Raw genomic sequence first — 17,889 nt, 5'->3', positions numbered from 1 at the left:
GTGGCTCATACGATCCTTTCCAACATCAGGTTAAAGAAGTCACACGATAGCGAGTCACCCTGTCTGAAACCTCGTTTGGTATCAAACGGCTCGGAGAGGTCCTTCTTGATTCTGACGGTGCTGCTGGTATGAGCAACGACATCTCGGCATACAGATAACTCCATTTCCTAGTGTCGAATGTATGATAGCTTTGAAGTCGACGAAAATATGGTGTGTTTCGATTCTCCTTTCATGGGGTTTTTCCAAGATTTGGCCTATTGCGAATATCTGGACGATGGTGGACTTCCCAGGTCTAAAGCCATACTGATAAGTTCCATTCAGTTGGTTGATGGTGGGCTTCAGCCTTTCACACAATATGCTCGCTAGAACCTTATAGGCGATATTTAGAAGACTAATACCGCGGTAATTGGCAGGATCACATTTCTTATGGATTAGGCAGAGCACACTTAAATTCCAATCAAGAAGCTGATGCATACACCTTACCAGCTCTTCGCCACCATGCTTGACAAGCTCAGCCGGCAGTCCGGCTGCTGCGTTGTCGCTATTCTCACCTCGTCACGTTCCGTCGTCCACGATTGGGGTATCAGAATCTTCACATTCTCTGTGACATGCACAGCTGTGACTATTTAACAGGTTCGAGAAGAGTTCCCTCCATCATTTAAGTATGTTCTGCATGTCAGTCATCAGATCGCCGTCTTTGTTCTTACAGGAAAATGCACGGTCTTAAAACCTTCTGTAAGCCGCCGAAATTTCTGGTGAAATTTTCTGGCGTTGTTTCTATTGGCCAGCATTTCCAGCTGCTCGCATTCACGTATTTCGACCTCTCGTTTTTTTCTTTTTGATAATACGTCTCTCTTTCTTTCTTAGCTCTCGGTAGCGATCACACATGGCTTGCGTTGCGCCCGATCGCAGCGTGGCTCTATAGACAGCATCTTTTCTTTCTGCGGCAGCATTAGATTCCTCGTCGTACCAATTGTGGGTACGTAGAGAACGAGAAATTTTGCTCCATTGCTCGTGCATGCCGGATTGTTGTATGGTACTCTCTGAGAGCAGGAGTGAGAGTCGAGTGGAGAATCTTCTGGCTGTCTGTTGTGATTGCAGCTTTTCGATGTCGATCCTTCTTTGCGTAGGTAGATGTACGTTATTTGCTGCACAGAAGCATGTGCATAGTTTGGCTGTAACGAGGTAATGATACGAGTCGATGTTGGGTCCTCGGATCGTACATACATCTCAAACACTAGAAGCGTGTCTTCCATTTATCACAACATGATCGAACTAGTGTCGTCTTTTTCGATTAGGAGACAGCAACCTTGGTTGATGTATTTTCTTATGCTGGAATCTGGTGCTGCAGACTACCATTATTTCTGGCCCCGACGAAGTCGATCAGCTTCTGTCCGTTACCGGATGTTTTGTTGTGTAGGCTGAATTTTCCGACTGTGGAGTCAAAAATTCCCTCCTTGCCCACCTTGGCGTTGATGTCGCCAAGCACGACTTCTATGTCGTGGCACGTTCCAGGCGCTCATAGAAGGAATCTTTGATCGCATCGTCCTTCTCTTCCGTCGGGGCGTGGGCGCAGATGAGCGAGATATTAAAAAATCGCGCTTTGTTGCGGATTACTGCGAGACGCTTGTCCATCGGAGTGAACGACAGTACTTGGCGACGAAGTCTCTCTCCCATAATAAATCCAACACCGAATTTGAGCTCCTTTACATGACAGCTGTAGTAGGCGTCGCAAAGTTCTATATTTTTCTTGCCTCGCCCCGTCCATCGCATCTCTTGAATGGCAGTGATGTCAGCCTTTACTCTCATGAGGACATCAACCAGCCGGGCAGAGGCACCTTCCCCATTAAGGGACCGGACATTCCAGGTGCATGCCCTCAAATCGAACGGGTGTTCAGAAGCTACCCGGAGGATACTTGGGCTAGTCCCGGAAGTTGTAAGCTGCTTGAACCATACCACTGGCCACTCCAAAGTGAATGGCGATCAGTAACTTCCCCACTTGCGTGGATTTTTACATATGGAACCATCCTCCGCATAATCGCATTACTTTTAAATATAAAAGTCTCTGTAAATTAATCTTTATGCGCTGCAAATGTTAAAAAGACGAATAGAATTAGAAGAAACACTTTGTTTATAAATTACTTTATACTTTTTCCACTACAAAAATTTCATATAAATGAAAACATAACTGTCAAAACACTAAAATGGCAGATCAATTTTTTATTTCAACTAATCTCCTGGAAAATACCTTGAACATCACATTCAACAAATTGCCTGTGAAAGTTGTGTCGTGTAAACGGCCTTTAATTTGCAAGGCTTGAAGGTTACTAGGGCAGATGATTCGTTTTTTTCTTGCGATGTAGTGGTTTGAACGTCAACATTATCTGTATGCTGTTTCTTTGTTTGTTTTCTTACATTCAGATTGAAGTTGTGACATTCAAAACACCATAGTGAAAACATACATGTTGCCGGTCTAATGACTTATAATACGTTCACATATAAGTAGATGATCTACTTTTTCGCGCTTAACTCAAAATCCGTAATTAAAAAGCGCGATTTCCCATACAAAATTTCTCTTCCAAAATCTGAGATTATAAAATAATCCTAGATAATAACAATACTTTTTGACGTACAACCCTGTGTTTTCTGTGTTATCGATAATTATTATTACGAATGTAAGGAGAAACATCAAAATAAAAACTAAATGAAATGGATGCCGGCAAAGAAAACAGGTCTGTAAACATAATTCTAATAAAATTTTTGTTAAATATTATTAATTATATATTCAATTTACGGAAAAAGCGTGTGTCCATAAACGTTTTGTCCTCTTATTATATATTATAAAATGTAATATAGAATATCCCATGCGCATTGCTGCCATAATTTTTTTGAAATCGCAGTAAGCGTCGCATACGGATTTCCTCCAACTCTTTATTATTAGCAGCCAATTGGGCAAGTAAATTATTTATTCCTTCTCTTTGTATTTTCTTGATATCGTTAATAATAATTGAAGAAACCGAAAATACCGAAATGTTCCACCATAATAATTTCTATAAAGAAAAACATCTCAAAGCAGTATTGACAGCTGATTGTCAATTTTGAAGGTAATCTGCCATATGTGAACGGGTAGATTAATTTGGTGGATTTAATAGGTGATTAATGCATTTGTGAGCGTATTATTAATCGTGTATAGATAATGAATTTTAATTTGCTTAATGCACTCAGAAGCAACACTGCAATCTGAAAAGATTCTAAAGAAAATGTTATCGATATTTTTTTCGGCACAGGGCTGGCAACCACTATTTTGGCTATAAATACTTGAACATTTTTAAATTTGGTATTAAAATTATTCAACAGTTAACTAGTGTGTTAAAGAAATCGTCTCTAATTATGAATTTCCAAAGTTTTATTACGTTAACTGTTAACTTTACAGGTACGGAGTACAATTTATTGAATAATTTTTGGGCTACTCTTTCAGGCTCTGGCAACACTACAATGCGCTGGTCTCATTCTGGTTCTCATTCAATTTTCATAATTTGTCTGGACTTTGTGCAAATTTAATACTTTATTTTGTGATTATTGGTGTGAATATATTGTACAAATTTTGAGAAATAAAATAGTAAATTGAAAATATGATAAGTAAAAAGGATATGAAATATTTAATAGCCTTTGGAAGCATAAAATAATTAGGCAATGCAGGCCTTAAACCAAAGAAAATTGTGCAGTTTTGTTGGGGTGGAATGACAGATAAAGAATAAATAAAAAATAAGAGAAGTAAATAAGGAACAAATATATAACAAGGTAGAGTTGCGCAGGAGGTGGTGGGAGCAGGGTTTCAACTGAGGTGCAGTGTTAAAATAAACGGAAGTGTCTACGGTGCACCGAAGGAAAATATGGGCTTCATATGAATTTGTTTTTGCATCGCGCAATCGACCTGAGGATAGATAAATGCAAATCCTACAACTGTCTAAAAGCGAAGTGAACAAAAAGTCAAGTCTGAAAAATGTAAGTAATCATAGTAAGAAAGAGAGCTGTATGCCGTGATTGGTAGTGGGAGAAATGGAAGAAAACAGATAAATGCATAAATTTAACAGTATATGTTTATATGTTTTAAAAGCGTGCAAGTGGTAAAAGTAAAGAAGAAGAGGAAAAGTAAAAGTAAATGCAAGACGCTTAAAAGAGAAAAATACAGCTGAGAGCGCAGCTGTTTTGTTGCCATCATTCCAGATTGCCGACTGTCGGTTGTAATGTGCACTTCTCCAAAGGTTTGATTGCGGGTTTGAGGGAAGTTACAATAAAGTGCACAGTAAATGATGAGCCAGACCAGTGTTCAAGTATTGGGTTCCATATACTTGTTGGTATATATGTATAGCTGTTTTTTTCCACGGAGCTGCTGTTCCGTGATATCAGCGACCGGCCGCCTGCTTGTTCGATACTACAGGCGCCTAGTTTTGTTAATTTTTCTATTCACGACAAAAAAACATTACTCATCAAATGATTTCCGGCCTGCAAAATGCACGTCTATATGCATGACATTTGCACGTATGTATTATATGTAAATGATAAATGGCATATCTCGAGCGTAGCATAGACGATTAAGGCATCGTGGCGTGTGTAAGAGTAGTGGTAAATGACTGAAGGAAATTAAAAAATGCTTCTGGTGACGTAAAAATAAAACTGGAATATCTTTATATGTTTTTGAAACCTATTTGGTTTTTTCGGTGAATATAAAAATTAAAAAGGCTAGTACATACATATGTATGGGCTAGAATTTAGTATAATGCCTATCGCTTTGGAAAAAACGGTAAAAAGGGGGTGATAGAGGGGTGTATCCCCATCTTAAAATTGAAAAACAGAACCTGCCGGAGGCTTATAGTTTTTAAGTAATTTAATGTTAAAGTTCTATAATTTAGCGAAAAGTTGGTGTTGCCATACACCTGAAATGAAAACGAAGTTCGCACGCAGGGATGTTCAGTGGAAGGTTCATTGTAAAACTGCAGTATTTTTTGCTGTAATTTAAAGTTGAGAAATAAATTTGAAAATAAAAACATACAACTCATTTAAACTTAAAAACAATGATATTAAGCGTATCACAAAAAATAATAAAGTAATTAAAATTAAATTAAATTAATTAACACAGTTAAAACCATTGAACCCAAAATTAAAACGTCATATGCGTGTATGTAGTAAGCAGGCACAATAACCCCCACTCCCATCATTAACACTAAACTCAAGTACTTCATTTTTGTTTTCATTTGCAGGCATCCGGCAACACCATACTGTTGTAATTCCAATCTTCTTCTTATTCGCGCTTAAAATTGGAATGTGATTGCATAGGCAAATGTATTTGCATTTAATTTTAATAGATATAATTAGAATATTAGCATAAAAATCGGTAAAAACACGCGTGTGAGTGTATATTTGGTGATTTATAGTGAAATGTTAAAAAATATAGAGTGTAATGTGGCAAATTATAGTGATGTTCCCAAAGGCATTTTGAATGTAAATAATTAAAAAATTATTATTTCCCAATTAATTTAAAGTCATAAAGAGTGTTCCTTAACACCTCACTAACATCTCCACCAAGTTTCACTAAAAAAAAAATTATAGTTTGCCAGAAATTCCAAAATAGGCATTGTTCTAAATTCCAGCCAAAATATCTGTATTCAACTAACATCTGTAAAGTATAAGTAAATATACATTTTTTTTTTGAAGTCGAAAAAGAAAACGTGTTAATACTTGTGATTACCATAAGGTTAGCCTGGGTACGAAATCCACCATAAGCATGAAGCATTAACTGACGAACAGTTTTGCCCCACACCTACACCTTCAATATGTTAAAAAATCCTTGTTAAAGCCGAAAAAGTCAGGTAGGGATCACAAATCTTACTGTTAAAGCATCTCTGTCTTACCCAACATCCCGACATTCATTCAGATTATTCATTTCATAGCAATTGTCAAATGGCTGTCAAACATGTAAAATGGCAGCTCAAGCAGCTCTTTTACAGATATTGACAATATATGGCCTTAAAAATGGCATAACATGAATTGCCAAGTTCTTTCAATGTCTCTAGCTCGATTGGCAATTTCACTTAAATTCGGTATTTTTTTGTGTCGCTCACATTGGCAGTATCTTTAAACATTTTAGTTTTCCAGACTGTGCTTTGTGTGTGTCCCTTCTTTGCAAAAAAGGATTCACCTAGGATCTGGTGTGCTTTTTTCTTCATCGTATAAATCAAACAATGCGCGGACTCAAGAGCGCGGACACAACATACTGGCTTACATCAGGACATTTTCGAAATGACGATATCATAGCTATGCCCACACTTGACGTCTCGAGACTAAATTTTTGATGCTTCAATGGTAAATTTCACAGTAATTGCCAACCGGATTGCAAATTGAATGAAGTTGGCAATTCATGTTATGAAATATTGACAAAATCTGTGACAGCCATTTTATTTCTTTGATGACTCTCATTCTGGCAGTGTCTTTAACAATTTAGTTTTCCAGACTTTGCATTTCCCTTATTTGCAAAAAGGTTTTGTCCCAGACTCTCGATCCCTTCTTTCCTTTTAATCATATAAATCAGAAAATGTTTCCAAACAATCAAGAGCGCGGTCAAGGCCAGTCACTCCAGCAGCATTCCCTGTAAATAAGTATGGGGAATATTTATGCTGCTACAACAACAAGAACAACGGGCACAATGTACTAGCATACGTGTCGTAATTTTCAAAATGATGACAACATAACATAGCATTACTCACTTAAAATTTTGCCATCGTATTTAATCAAATTTGACATTTAAGTTAACTCAATATGTCGACACTCAATTGTTCATTTTATAACATTTGTCAAATTTTATTGAATACAATGGCAAGATTTTAAGAGAAAATAACATGCAAAATTTAATTCAATTTTATTGAAGGATTTATTTCCATTTATGTAACAACGAGTAACGCTCACTCTCACTTTTTGTATAGGGTAGAAAATATTGAGTTTTTTGCTGATCATAGTCCAACATTTTGCGAAAATCTCACGCTTGGGTTGGGGTAGAATAGAAATTATAAGGCTTTAGCACACTGCAGGGATTCTGCTCTCATTTAGTCAAATGTTTTGAAATCGCATATATTTTAAGTCAAATACAAAATGCCATAAGAATATTGGACTTTAATGTAATATATTCGTTATTTACAATATATTCTCAACCATCTTTTATGCAGTTGGTGTTGAAAAAAGTGTGTTAACTTTGTTATATTTCTTCAAGCTAAATAAATTTGATAAAAATACCCTTTAGGTACAAAAATATACCGAACTAAAGAATTATACGGGGTAGTGAAGTTGTTGGCAACTCTGTTATTGCACTATTTTTTTATATTTATGTATTTGCTTTTTCATTCTCCCCGCCTTCGCTGCATGTTTTCTTTGCACTTGTTTTGGTTTTGGGTCAGCTGTTGATAAGGTGAGGTTGGAATTGTTATTGCGGTCAAGTTGCCTCAATATGTAGGTGTCTCGTTAAAAGGAATACATATGTATGTAGTAACAAATAATTATTACAGTAGTAATTTACCTATTGTTTATTGTATATGCGAGCGAGTTTCAATATACTTTATTTGTGTTCTCTTTCCAGTTTCAGTTGTTCTGCTGACGCGGCTAAGCAGCGTTTGAATAAAGTGCAATCAATGCAATTACTGACTACGGAATTTCGCGTTGAAAAAGTGCACTAAAATCGCTATACTAGTAAAAATAAAGCAGTAACATAAGAGCATCGCAAAAAAGGCCTCAAAATGGAGAACAATGAAGACGAAATGCGCCGACGTCTGCGTCACGAAATTGAAGTTCCAGCCTATCATCATGAAATGGAAATCAACAGCGATGGTCGTAAGTGTAACACATTGATGTGCGTCGCACACAATTTTCCATATGCTTTACCATTATTTATTTCGCCAAAAATTTTCTTGAATTAATCATCTCTTTTTAGCTGCCTCTTATGGTTTGGTGTACGATCGCGGCGAACGCACCTCTACGTTAGGCCTTTCAATTGAAGTAAATAATATGTCGTTCGTAATGGCGGATTGGCTGTAGTGAACTGGGCTTCGCATTAGAAATTTTACTCGTTCACGCTTCCAATCCACATGCATAATAATGAATTAAATATTAATTTTAAACTTTTCACCTCATTTAGCAGAATCCTTTAACATTCTATATGAGTACTCCAGCTGATTCTGCAGCTGCGACCGCCGCTGTGGCGAACTATCACAACATACACAGTTATCCTTCTGCGGTACTCAGTCCAGCTACACCTCCTAACTCAACGACGCACTTGGAAGGTGCTGCCACAACGCTGGCATACGATGCAGATGCAAATATTTCTCCGCCCTCAGCTTCAGCTCAACCAATGGTTAATGCTGCTATTGGTGTTCAAATGTATTCTCCGGTGCGTCATCATGTGCATCATTACAACCATGTACATTCCCATCGTCATGCTTTGGCGCATCGTCCACACCATCATGTGCATTCTCATATGCTTCCACATGTGCAACAGTCTCAGCACCAGCATCAGCACCATCATCATCATAATCAGCATCAGCATGCACACTCCACATCTTCGTCTGCTATACAAATGGGCAGCGAGCGTTCCCCCGAACGTTTTGCCTATGATCCATGCTTAGCACGTCGTGATCCTTATTTACTGTGCAACAAGTGCTTGCCGAACACATGCCACTGTTCACACAGTAATGTAGGCAGGTAAGGTTTTTCCCAATCAATTTAGATTTTTATACAAGTAAATTGTGGCTACTTTCAGGCTCAACGCCTCGCCGTATGAACCCGTACATGGCGTGGAACATGTTCACACAGCACTTCACGAGCAGCCCGAGCAAACCTTAATGGCAGCCAATGGTATCACTCAACAACTGGCACGGGCTGAACATATGGATATTGGTGTTGTACCAAATGGCGCCACTAGTTCCAGTGCTGTGCTGCACTTGCAAGACTCTGGAGAAACTAGCACTGTTGGTGCAGTGAACGATGAGCACGATTATGCCATGGGAAATTATTGGGCACCAACTGTACAATCAAGCGAAGGAATTATACTAACGGCACCACCTGCAGCTGCTGCCGACACACAGAAAACTGACATGAAATGTAAAAAAATGGTTGCCAATTCTACGCAAAATAACGATGCGGCCGCAGCAAATGGACCAAGTTTGGTTACGGAAGCCTATGGCTCTGAACATCCAAAGCATTTGCAACGCGCCAACACAGTATGCAATCTACATTATACTGCAGTGTCTACTATAACTAGTAGCGCAATGGCATCTGATTCCTCTGCCATAGCAGGTGGCAGCGCATCTGTTGATTCATTAGATGATGAAATGATGGTTGCATCAACTACGAATCTACCAAATTCGGGTGCAGCTGAGGAAGCTGAAGAATCTACAGCTGTAATTAGCAGGGCCATGACTAGTAGACAGGCATTGGCGGAGAACACAGCGGCAGTGGATTTTGCTAACGATGAGCCCATTAATTCCCTTCCAGAGTCAAACGAAGCTGTAGCGCAAACTGATGGAACATGTAATACATCACCAATATCGCTAAATACTAGCGACGAGGTAACATCAGCATCGGATACGGAACGCGCTCATTTTGCCGACACGTGCACCACAAACACAACTACAACTACATATGCGGCAAAGAAACAGAGTAAGCCCACGAATGTTGTGGGCTCAAGTGGTGGTAATGGAAGCAATGGTAGCGGTAGTGGCAGCGTTAGTGGTAGTGGCAGTGCCGGTGGTGGCGGTGGAGTGTGTGGCAGGAGTAGCGTCGGTAGTTCGATCAGCAATCGCGGCTCGGTCGGCAATATAGACGACTTGGCTGATATGGAGCCCATGCCTAGTTTCAGTGGGGCATCAAACAATAATTGCGTTACTCCCACCAGCTGCAATGACGATGCACATTCATCAACAAGTTTTCGCACCCTTGACAGCTCTGCGTTTTCCTTATTCAATGGTGAGCACAGCCGCTTACCAAATCAGACTGATGATGATGCCGGCGATGATGATGATGACGAGATCATCTGGAATCTTCATAAGCCAAGAGGGGTTCATGGCAATACTAATAACACAGGCGTTGCACAACATGAAAGACCTAATCCCCATGAATTTCTACGTTGGCGTGAGCGCGAGCGTCGACGCATTCATGAACGTGAACAGCAGCAGTACAGGCGGGGCGGAGTCACGAGCAATCTGGCTTGGCTGCGTGAGTGTCGTGCAAACAGCAGGGATAGGCTGGATGTCTATTCACCAGAGCGACCAAGCAGCAGCCGTATGACAGACGCCACACCGAGGGCAGCAAAGATGGCACGCATAAACAGTAGTGGCTTAAGGGGCCAACCTGGTAGTAGAAGTGGTGTAGCAGATGAACATAGTGGCAGCAACAGCTGTGACTCTGCCGAAATACGCACCGCGCGCCGCAAAATCTGGCGCATGCTTAACGTACACGAATCCAGCGAAGTGGATGAGGTACCACAGCCGATGTCTTCGGTACATCTGCCAGAGACCATAAGGCATCTAACATCACCCGGCAGTACAGCGGCTACCGATAGTGGCGTAGCAATAGAGCAGGGTCCTTATGTAATCACTTATGCTGGCCATAGTCATGCCCATTCGACAGATAACAGTGTAGTACTGCTGGAAGATAGTGATTTGGACGAAAACCCACATGTTTATGGCGCAGGATACGCCATGCCAGCTCCATCTGATCCTGGCGAAGTAGGGGCAACAGTGACAGTGCCCACAGAGGGCGCTGCAGTGCCATCGCCGTCGACAATGCTACCTTACATAGACGACGAACAGCCAACTTATTCGGGTGCTGTAGGTGCCTCGTCAGCGGAAGTTTCTAAATCCGCCGGAGGAGCTACACCAGCCAATACGTCTGCAACAATAGCACGAAACCAGTCGTCCATAGACGTGTCAAGTAATGGTGCTGGAGCAGCAGCGGTGTTAACAGCGCCTGATTTGCAATTAGACTGGCTATCAGATTCGACGGGCGACGACGATGACGTCGTTTTTGTGCATTCCACGCGTGAACCAATACTTTCTATTGATCTAACCAACGACGAAGATACACTTGTTCCAGCTACAATTGCAAGTGACGATGGTGGAGCAGCAGCAGTTGTGAATGAAACTCCAATTGAAGCAGTAGATGGGGCACAGCCCAGTTACTTACGCACTGGTGTAGTTGCCGATGGAACAGCCACAGGTCCACTGCTACATCCTTACGCGGTTGTACCGCCAGGCTATCAGCAGTGGGATACCGCTGGACCGAGCAATCAACTACATTCACTTTCTAATATAGAGCAGGAAGAAGTCATAGCGCACTCCCAGCATCCTCATGACTGTATGATGCATGGTGTTTATCAACCGCAACAAGCCCACCAACCGCAACGTCAGCGTTTCTCTTCACTGTTGCGTGGCCGCTACTACAAGTACATACCACGTCCAGCACCAAATCCATTTTACGAGCCTCAACAGGCTCACCAATCACAGCATCAGCGCTCGTATTTAGATGAGCTAGCGGCTCACGCTATGTACCCGGAAATGCGACGCCTACGACGTTCACCACAGTTAAATATGGCAACGGCTGCAGCGGCGATGGGTCGTTCAGCGGTTCCTGTGCTACGTTCTGGAGCTACTGCGACAGCACCAGGAACAGACACTACCATAATTTCAATACCCACCATTGAAGAAGTCTCCTTGCAGGATTTATTTGGCGGACGAGTTCCAGCTGCTCACGCGTCAATGCATCAGAGTCGTAATGAGGGAAATAGCTTTCTCTTCCCGACGCGTCACGGCGGGGCATCGCGCTACGCGAGAGGTATTTCCGCTGGTGCTATAAGCAATGGCGTTGATTCAGCTGAGAACGGAAGTGCTGCAACCGGTGGCAGCGGTGCCTACCCAAGTGAGGCAAATATCGATAACAGCAACAACAGTAACAGCAGCCCACCGATACCGCAAATAGCGCCATTTTACCTGCACTGTCGACGCGCCGACGATGAAATGCCACCACTACAGCGAAGTACTCTTCATACTCAACAAGAACCTCCACTAATCCCTTCATGTTCGTTTAGTCGGAGTCGCTCTACATTGGCCGGCGCGGCTGCTGCGGCTGCAGCTGCACAAGCATTCGCACAAGCTGCCACTGTTAATGCTGATCACATACGCGGCGTCTCGCCAGCAGCTCCAGCCTATGTTTCGGCAGCCGCGGCGGCTACAGGTCCACCGCCAGGACCAACCTCAGAGACATCCTCCCAGCTCGCTGCTGCTGTTCATCCAAATGGAGGTAGCAGTGGTGGTGGTGTGGGCGACGAACGTGTTGGTGGTATGATATCCTATCCGTCATTTGCGGTAAATGCTCGTTCCCGAGTACCATTTTCTCCGCTGATGGGTCGTCACCAGCATGGCGGCAGTACCAGCGGTGGCAGTGCTAGCAGCTCTAGCCACCATAGTGGAGTCCATCATGCTGGTGCGGCGCCGCCATATCCGGTGCATCAAAACCTCTGGTATCGCCAACAACACATTCAAGAAATACATCGCCGCCATATGACGCCTACACCTATTGATCTTTCCTCGAATCCACTTAATTTGACAAACAGTTTCCGCTGGCGATCGCAATTGCCCAATACCTGTTCCTGTGTGCATGCCAGCAATGGTCCGGTATCTAGTTTGGACCCGGTGAGTGATAAGTTAAGAAAAAACGGCAGGTTTTAAGCCTAATAAAATCATATTTTCTAGCTTTTTATCCCTTTTCCAATATTTACATAAATATTTAATACAATTTTCCGCTTCCAGGCTTACTATCCATATGAAGCACAACAACGTCGTCGTTCAGCCGTGCACCACCACATGTTTCATCACTACTCACCGGTGCATCTGGAAATCGGCCTGTCTACACCGCTATCACACATTGGACCACACATTTTGATTGGCTCAGCAATAAGGCCAAATCGTGGCGCCACTTTGGTAGTTAAATTATTTGAAAACTATTTCTTTCTTTATAATATTAATTCAAAATGTTTTTCGACAACAGGAAATTATTGAGCGGAATACACTGCCACATAAATACAAACGCCTACGCCGCCCTAGCGAGTCGGATGAAGATGCTGAGAAGTGTGCCATATGTTTGTCGTTATTCGAGATTGAAAATGATGTGCGGTGAGTAAGAAACATTTGCCTTACTTGAGTGAAACAGTTTAGAAGTCTGCTTAGTCTGACTGCCATTCGGAAGTGCATGGGCTCGAATCTCTCACACCAAAGGGTGGAAAAAGCGGCCACCCCTCGGCAGGCAAGCTTAACTGCCATTCCGAAGCGGCGTAATATTGTCGGCTCTTCATTTGTAGAAAAACATCAAGACACACACCACAAATTGGAGGAGGAACTCGGTCAAATACCGAATAAGCGCCAATTATACAGGGTTTGATTGAAAAGTAATGAGCCTTATTTTTTTAGCAGTTTTATTAAACCTTTTGGCTTATACAATTAATATTCTTCAAAATAGGACCCTTAAGCGTCAATAAACCGCTGGTAACGGTCCACTGCAGGAAGCATTTTTTAAACTCATCCGCCGGAATCGCGTTCAATTCGGCTGTCACAGTTTTTTGGATCGCCTCGATGGAGTCGTAACGCCTCCCCTTCAGCTTTCTTTTCAGGCGCGGGAACAAGAAGAAGTCCGGAGGAGACAGGTCTGGGCTGTAGGGAGGGTGGGGAAGCACCGGAACCCCCATCTTGGCCAATGCAGAGGTGCAGAGGGAGGCGGTGTGCGCCGGCCCATTGTCGTGATGAAGGGTCCAATTGTTGACGAGGTCGGGCCGAACCCGGGCGACGCGGTTTTTCAGCCGAAGGAGCACTTCTTTGTAAAATGCCGCGTTTACAGTGCTTCCTGGAGGTACAAACTCCTTGTTGTTTAGCTTTACGCAAAATTTGATGTTGACTGCACAGCTGTTGCCAGCGAACTGGGACCGGTTTCTAGTGGAAGGGTAAGGTTCAACGATTATTTTCCCCCACCAGCCGATTCGGTTGATCGCTTGGCAGACGCTCCGCGCGGGAAGGCTCATTACTTTTCAACCAAACCCTAAACGAAAGCACAATTCAATTTATAAACTTATATCCCTTAAAAACCACCAGACCTTTTTATTATTATGCAATTAAAATTTAAATGTTATTAATTTCTTTTTACTAATTATCTTTTCTCTTCGCAGCCGCTTGCCTTGCATGCACCTCTTCCACACCGATTGTGTCGATCAATGGCTGGTCACGAATAAACATTGTCCGATTTGTCGTGTGGACATTGAGACACATTTAACCAAAGATGCGACCACCACCAGTGCTTTATGACACTCATCCACAACGGGACTGCTCATGTAAAGTGAGGAGAAGTGAGAGGTAGAGGAGAGAGAATAGAACTAAAAATCTGCAGCGTTCAGAAAGGAAAATAAACATATAAAACGTTAGCAGTTGCCGTACAACTAAAAGTTGGTTGTCATGAAAAGTTTTTTAAATAGCAAAACAATATGAAAATATATTTATATTATTGTAAACATAATAATGCATGTGAAAAAAATGAATTATTGCTGGCGTCAATGTTTGCTGTAAGCTTTATTTATTTTATCATTGTAAATACTATATGTATATATATTTTCTCATCTTAGGTATTATTTTTATAAGTATTTTCGTGAGTTTTTCCTTTTTTTTGGTTTGGTTAATTCTGTTTGTGTTGTAAGCTACATGATATGTTATAAAAATGTAATTGCCAAGCACAAATAGTGTGAAAATAATAAATAATACATTCACATTTAAAGAATTCAAATGATAAATAATAAAATCTATTTAAAGAGTGCAAATAATAAAATATCATTAAGTGGGTCTTGGCGTTAGATTAGCCAAGTTTGAGCAATAAAGTGGCTTTTGTTAATTAAAAACAAGCTGAGAAAATGTTATTGTATTTTAAACCTGTTCTAAATAGCTGATAAATGAACTTCCAATTTAATTCATGTAAAAATTGTTCAAGGAAGAAAGTAGATTTAAATATGAAATTTATAGAAAACTCAAAATAACTCACTTCTCTGCTTTAAAACAGCTAATTTTTATAATGAAAATTTAGATATCGAAGAAATATTAAAAAAAATCCAATATTAAATTCTTTTTTTTTTCAAATATAAGGGATAACGTTTCAATGAAAAAATTTATATAATTTAGTTTTTTTTTTAATAAAAAAAAATGGAAAGTTCCACTCCTTTCGCTTGCTTTTTTCCAATTTATTTAGTATTTATTATTATTTGCACTTTTTGTGATATGTCAATTTTTTACATATTAATTCCTTTTTGCCCTTTTTCTAAGCATTATTTTCTCAAAACCGCAAATTGTTATTAAAATTATTACCTAGTGGTGTTTTGTATTCATATTTTTATTATTTAATGTAAATATTATGTGAGGTTTATTATAAATTTTAGAATATTAGCTTGATACTAATACTATGAAAATTTGCAGGGTGGTGACGGACTAACCCAAACCTAAAACCTATCATTCTTAATTTTCTAAAACAGAAAAATAAAATTTGTTTTGTTTTTCTTGTAACAGTAGGCCTCTTCTATTCGCCTCTTCTCTGCTCGATTAATTTGACGAAAAATTTGCATGTGAAAGCAACAACAAAGTTATCGAGTAAGATTCGATAGTGCACTGGCCATTTGCTAACGCTTGGCGAAAAGAAGACATGTAATTTTGGGCAGCTCTATTCCAGCGCTGCCAAGATATGTTCATTAATACCAGCTGCTTCATCTATTCGTCACTTGCTAACGCTTGGCGAAAAGAAAAGGCCTAGCATAAAACATGTCCCAACATGTTTTGGGTACACTTCTGCAAACAGTGCTTGAAAGAATATATTAAATCTGCGTGGCTTCGGAAGCACATACCCAATTATAATGGCTCTAGTTTTTTATAAATTTATTTTTATTATAAACTATGCCACTGAAATAATAAATATCTTCATATGCTTACTATGCATAAGAAAAAAATCCAAAATATTCTTAATTAGTCCGTCACAATAGCAATATGCCGCAAAGCGAATGCCAATCAATTCTGTATGTGTTATTATGGAAAAAGAAAAACGAAAACGAAAACAAAAAAACAATAAACAATAAAAAGCTAAAAGGTATTCGCAATTTCTTGCAGTAAGGGCGTTTTGTCAATGTGTTATATTATTGCCAACTGCTAGTGAATTATATATATAAAGAATGTAATTATAAAATGCAACAAATTTTGTCTAAGTATTAAACTATAATATAAAATAGATTGCAATATACAATATCATAATATCATAAACTCAAATTTGTTGTTGCTGAAGCAAATTAAGACTTCTCCAATGATAGTCATTAGCCGGATATGAATTCGGGTATGTCGAGAAAATCAGTTGTTAAAATAAAAAGATTGTAAACCTGAGTTATTATTAATTTTAGATAGCTAAGAAGCACTCCATGGTATCTCAAATTATTTATTATAAAAACAAAAAAAAAATTAAATATTAAAAAAATGTGTATTATAAATGCCTTTAAAACAATATACATTGCAGTGTATTATAGTGGAAAGGGAATATTGTATTCACAGCACTTGTAACAAGAACAAAAAAAAACACACACACCACACAGGCATAAACTTGTAACTAGAACACTTACTACGTAGCCATCAATTATGAATAACGATTTGGCACTAAATACATACATACATATGGAGAATATAATTTTTAGATATGTGAACAAATTGCGCTTCTTTCTACTTTTAGGCTGTTCTCAGTCACATGTATTCGCCTCAGTCTCAATATCTAAGCTTTAGTTTGTACTTTCAAACAAAAATAATAATATTAAATAAAAAATCATACTAGTAGTAACGCTGTGCCATAGTGTATTGTATATAAAGCCAAAAAGATTGAAAAAACAAAAATAAAATAAAAACTAAACCTACCACTGTATGTGAAGGCAAACCACTCCCATATATGTACACATACACACACAAAAGCCGCAGTCATTAATCAGATTCGAATCACCTCAAATCACTCAGCAATTTGTACGAAAAAGTTCCTCCAAGCGAATTGCAAAAACAATTAAATCATTGTACATTTTTTATACACCATTTCTACGTTAAAATATTTAAAATTACGAAGCATAGGTACATACATACAGATATGCATATAATGTTTATGTATGACAATTAAAAATTATTGTCATACACATTTAGAATATATACTTACATGCCTGCATGCATATGTACATGCACACATATTAAGTTAAGAAATATAAAACATACTTACATATTATTTAGAACAGTTAGTTGATAAAAAAGTTTAAGTATTTAATTCAACTTGTGTATACAGCAGCACACCAATGTATGTGTATTTCAGTCTATCTACACGGATACAAACAACAATGGATATGCGTACATACATACATTAGGTTCTTCCATTTGTAATAAAATGAATGTAGAAAATATGAAATAATCAACTCCGTTTATTTATTGAAAGGGTTTCGGCAGCTATCGGCCATTCAAACCTACACTTGGTTCAAAATAATAGGAGTGTGTAAGGAGAATTTTTCAACGAATGCTCGACATTTCTTTGTATGTAATTAAGTTGTAAAGTAAGCGCCGTCTGCAAGAAAAATGATCGAAAATTAATGATAAATCAAACATGAGCTTTATTATAAATGGTGTTTTTTTAGCTGCATGAGAACTATCGACATCAATAACTATAGTTTGACAGCTGAAAATGGCAAATTGTGTTGACATTTTTGTTCAGTAAGTCATCATCAATCAATCAACGCTTCCAAATTGTGGGAATTTACTTTGA

General features: G+C 39.4%; 1 protein-coding gene across 4 annotated transcripts; it reads left to right on the top strand.

Moving 5' to 3' along the window:
• Window positions 1-3,415: 3,415 nt before the first annotated feature.
• Window positions 3,416-17,545, top strand: LOC129235718 (uncharacterized). 4 transcript variants are annotated; one of them, XM_054869723.1, is made up of 8 exons: window positions 3,416-3,433; window positions 7,628-7,878; window positions 7,979-8,043; window positions 8,183-8,745; window positions 8,804-12,731; window positions 12,849-13,019; window positions 13,087-13,211; window positions 14,255-17,545. In XM_054869723.1, exons 2-8 carry the CDS (start codon window positions 7,785-7,787, stop codon window positions 14,388-14,390), a joined length of 5,082 nt encoding a protein of 1,693 aa, XP_054725698.1. In that variant the 5' UTR covers window positions 3,416-3,433; window positions 7,628-7,784; the 3' UTR covers window positions 14,391-17,545. The 4 variants fall into 4 exon arrangements, with proteins under 4 accessions (XP_054725698.1, XP_054725699.1, XP_054725696.1 ...); XM_054869724.1 differs by lacking the exon at window positions 3,416-3,433 and adding an exon at window positions 3,590-4,005 and having other exon boundaries at window positions 8,186-8,745; XM_054869721.1 differs by lacking the exon at window positions 3,416-3,433 and adding an exon at window positions 3,590-4,005.
• The last annotated feature ends 344 nt before the right edge of the window (window positions 17,546-17,889 follow it).

Source organism: Anastrepha obliqua, chromosome 1 (assembly GCF_027943255.1).
Source record: "Anastrepha obliqua isolate idAnaObli1 chromosome 1, idAnaObli1_1.0, whole genome shotgun sequence".
NCBI lineage: Eukaryota > Metazoa > Arthropoda > Insecta > Diptera > Tephritidae > Anastrepha > Anastrepha obliqua.
This window is presented reverse-complemented; position numbering and strand designations above follow the sequence as displayed.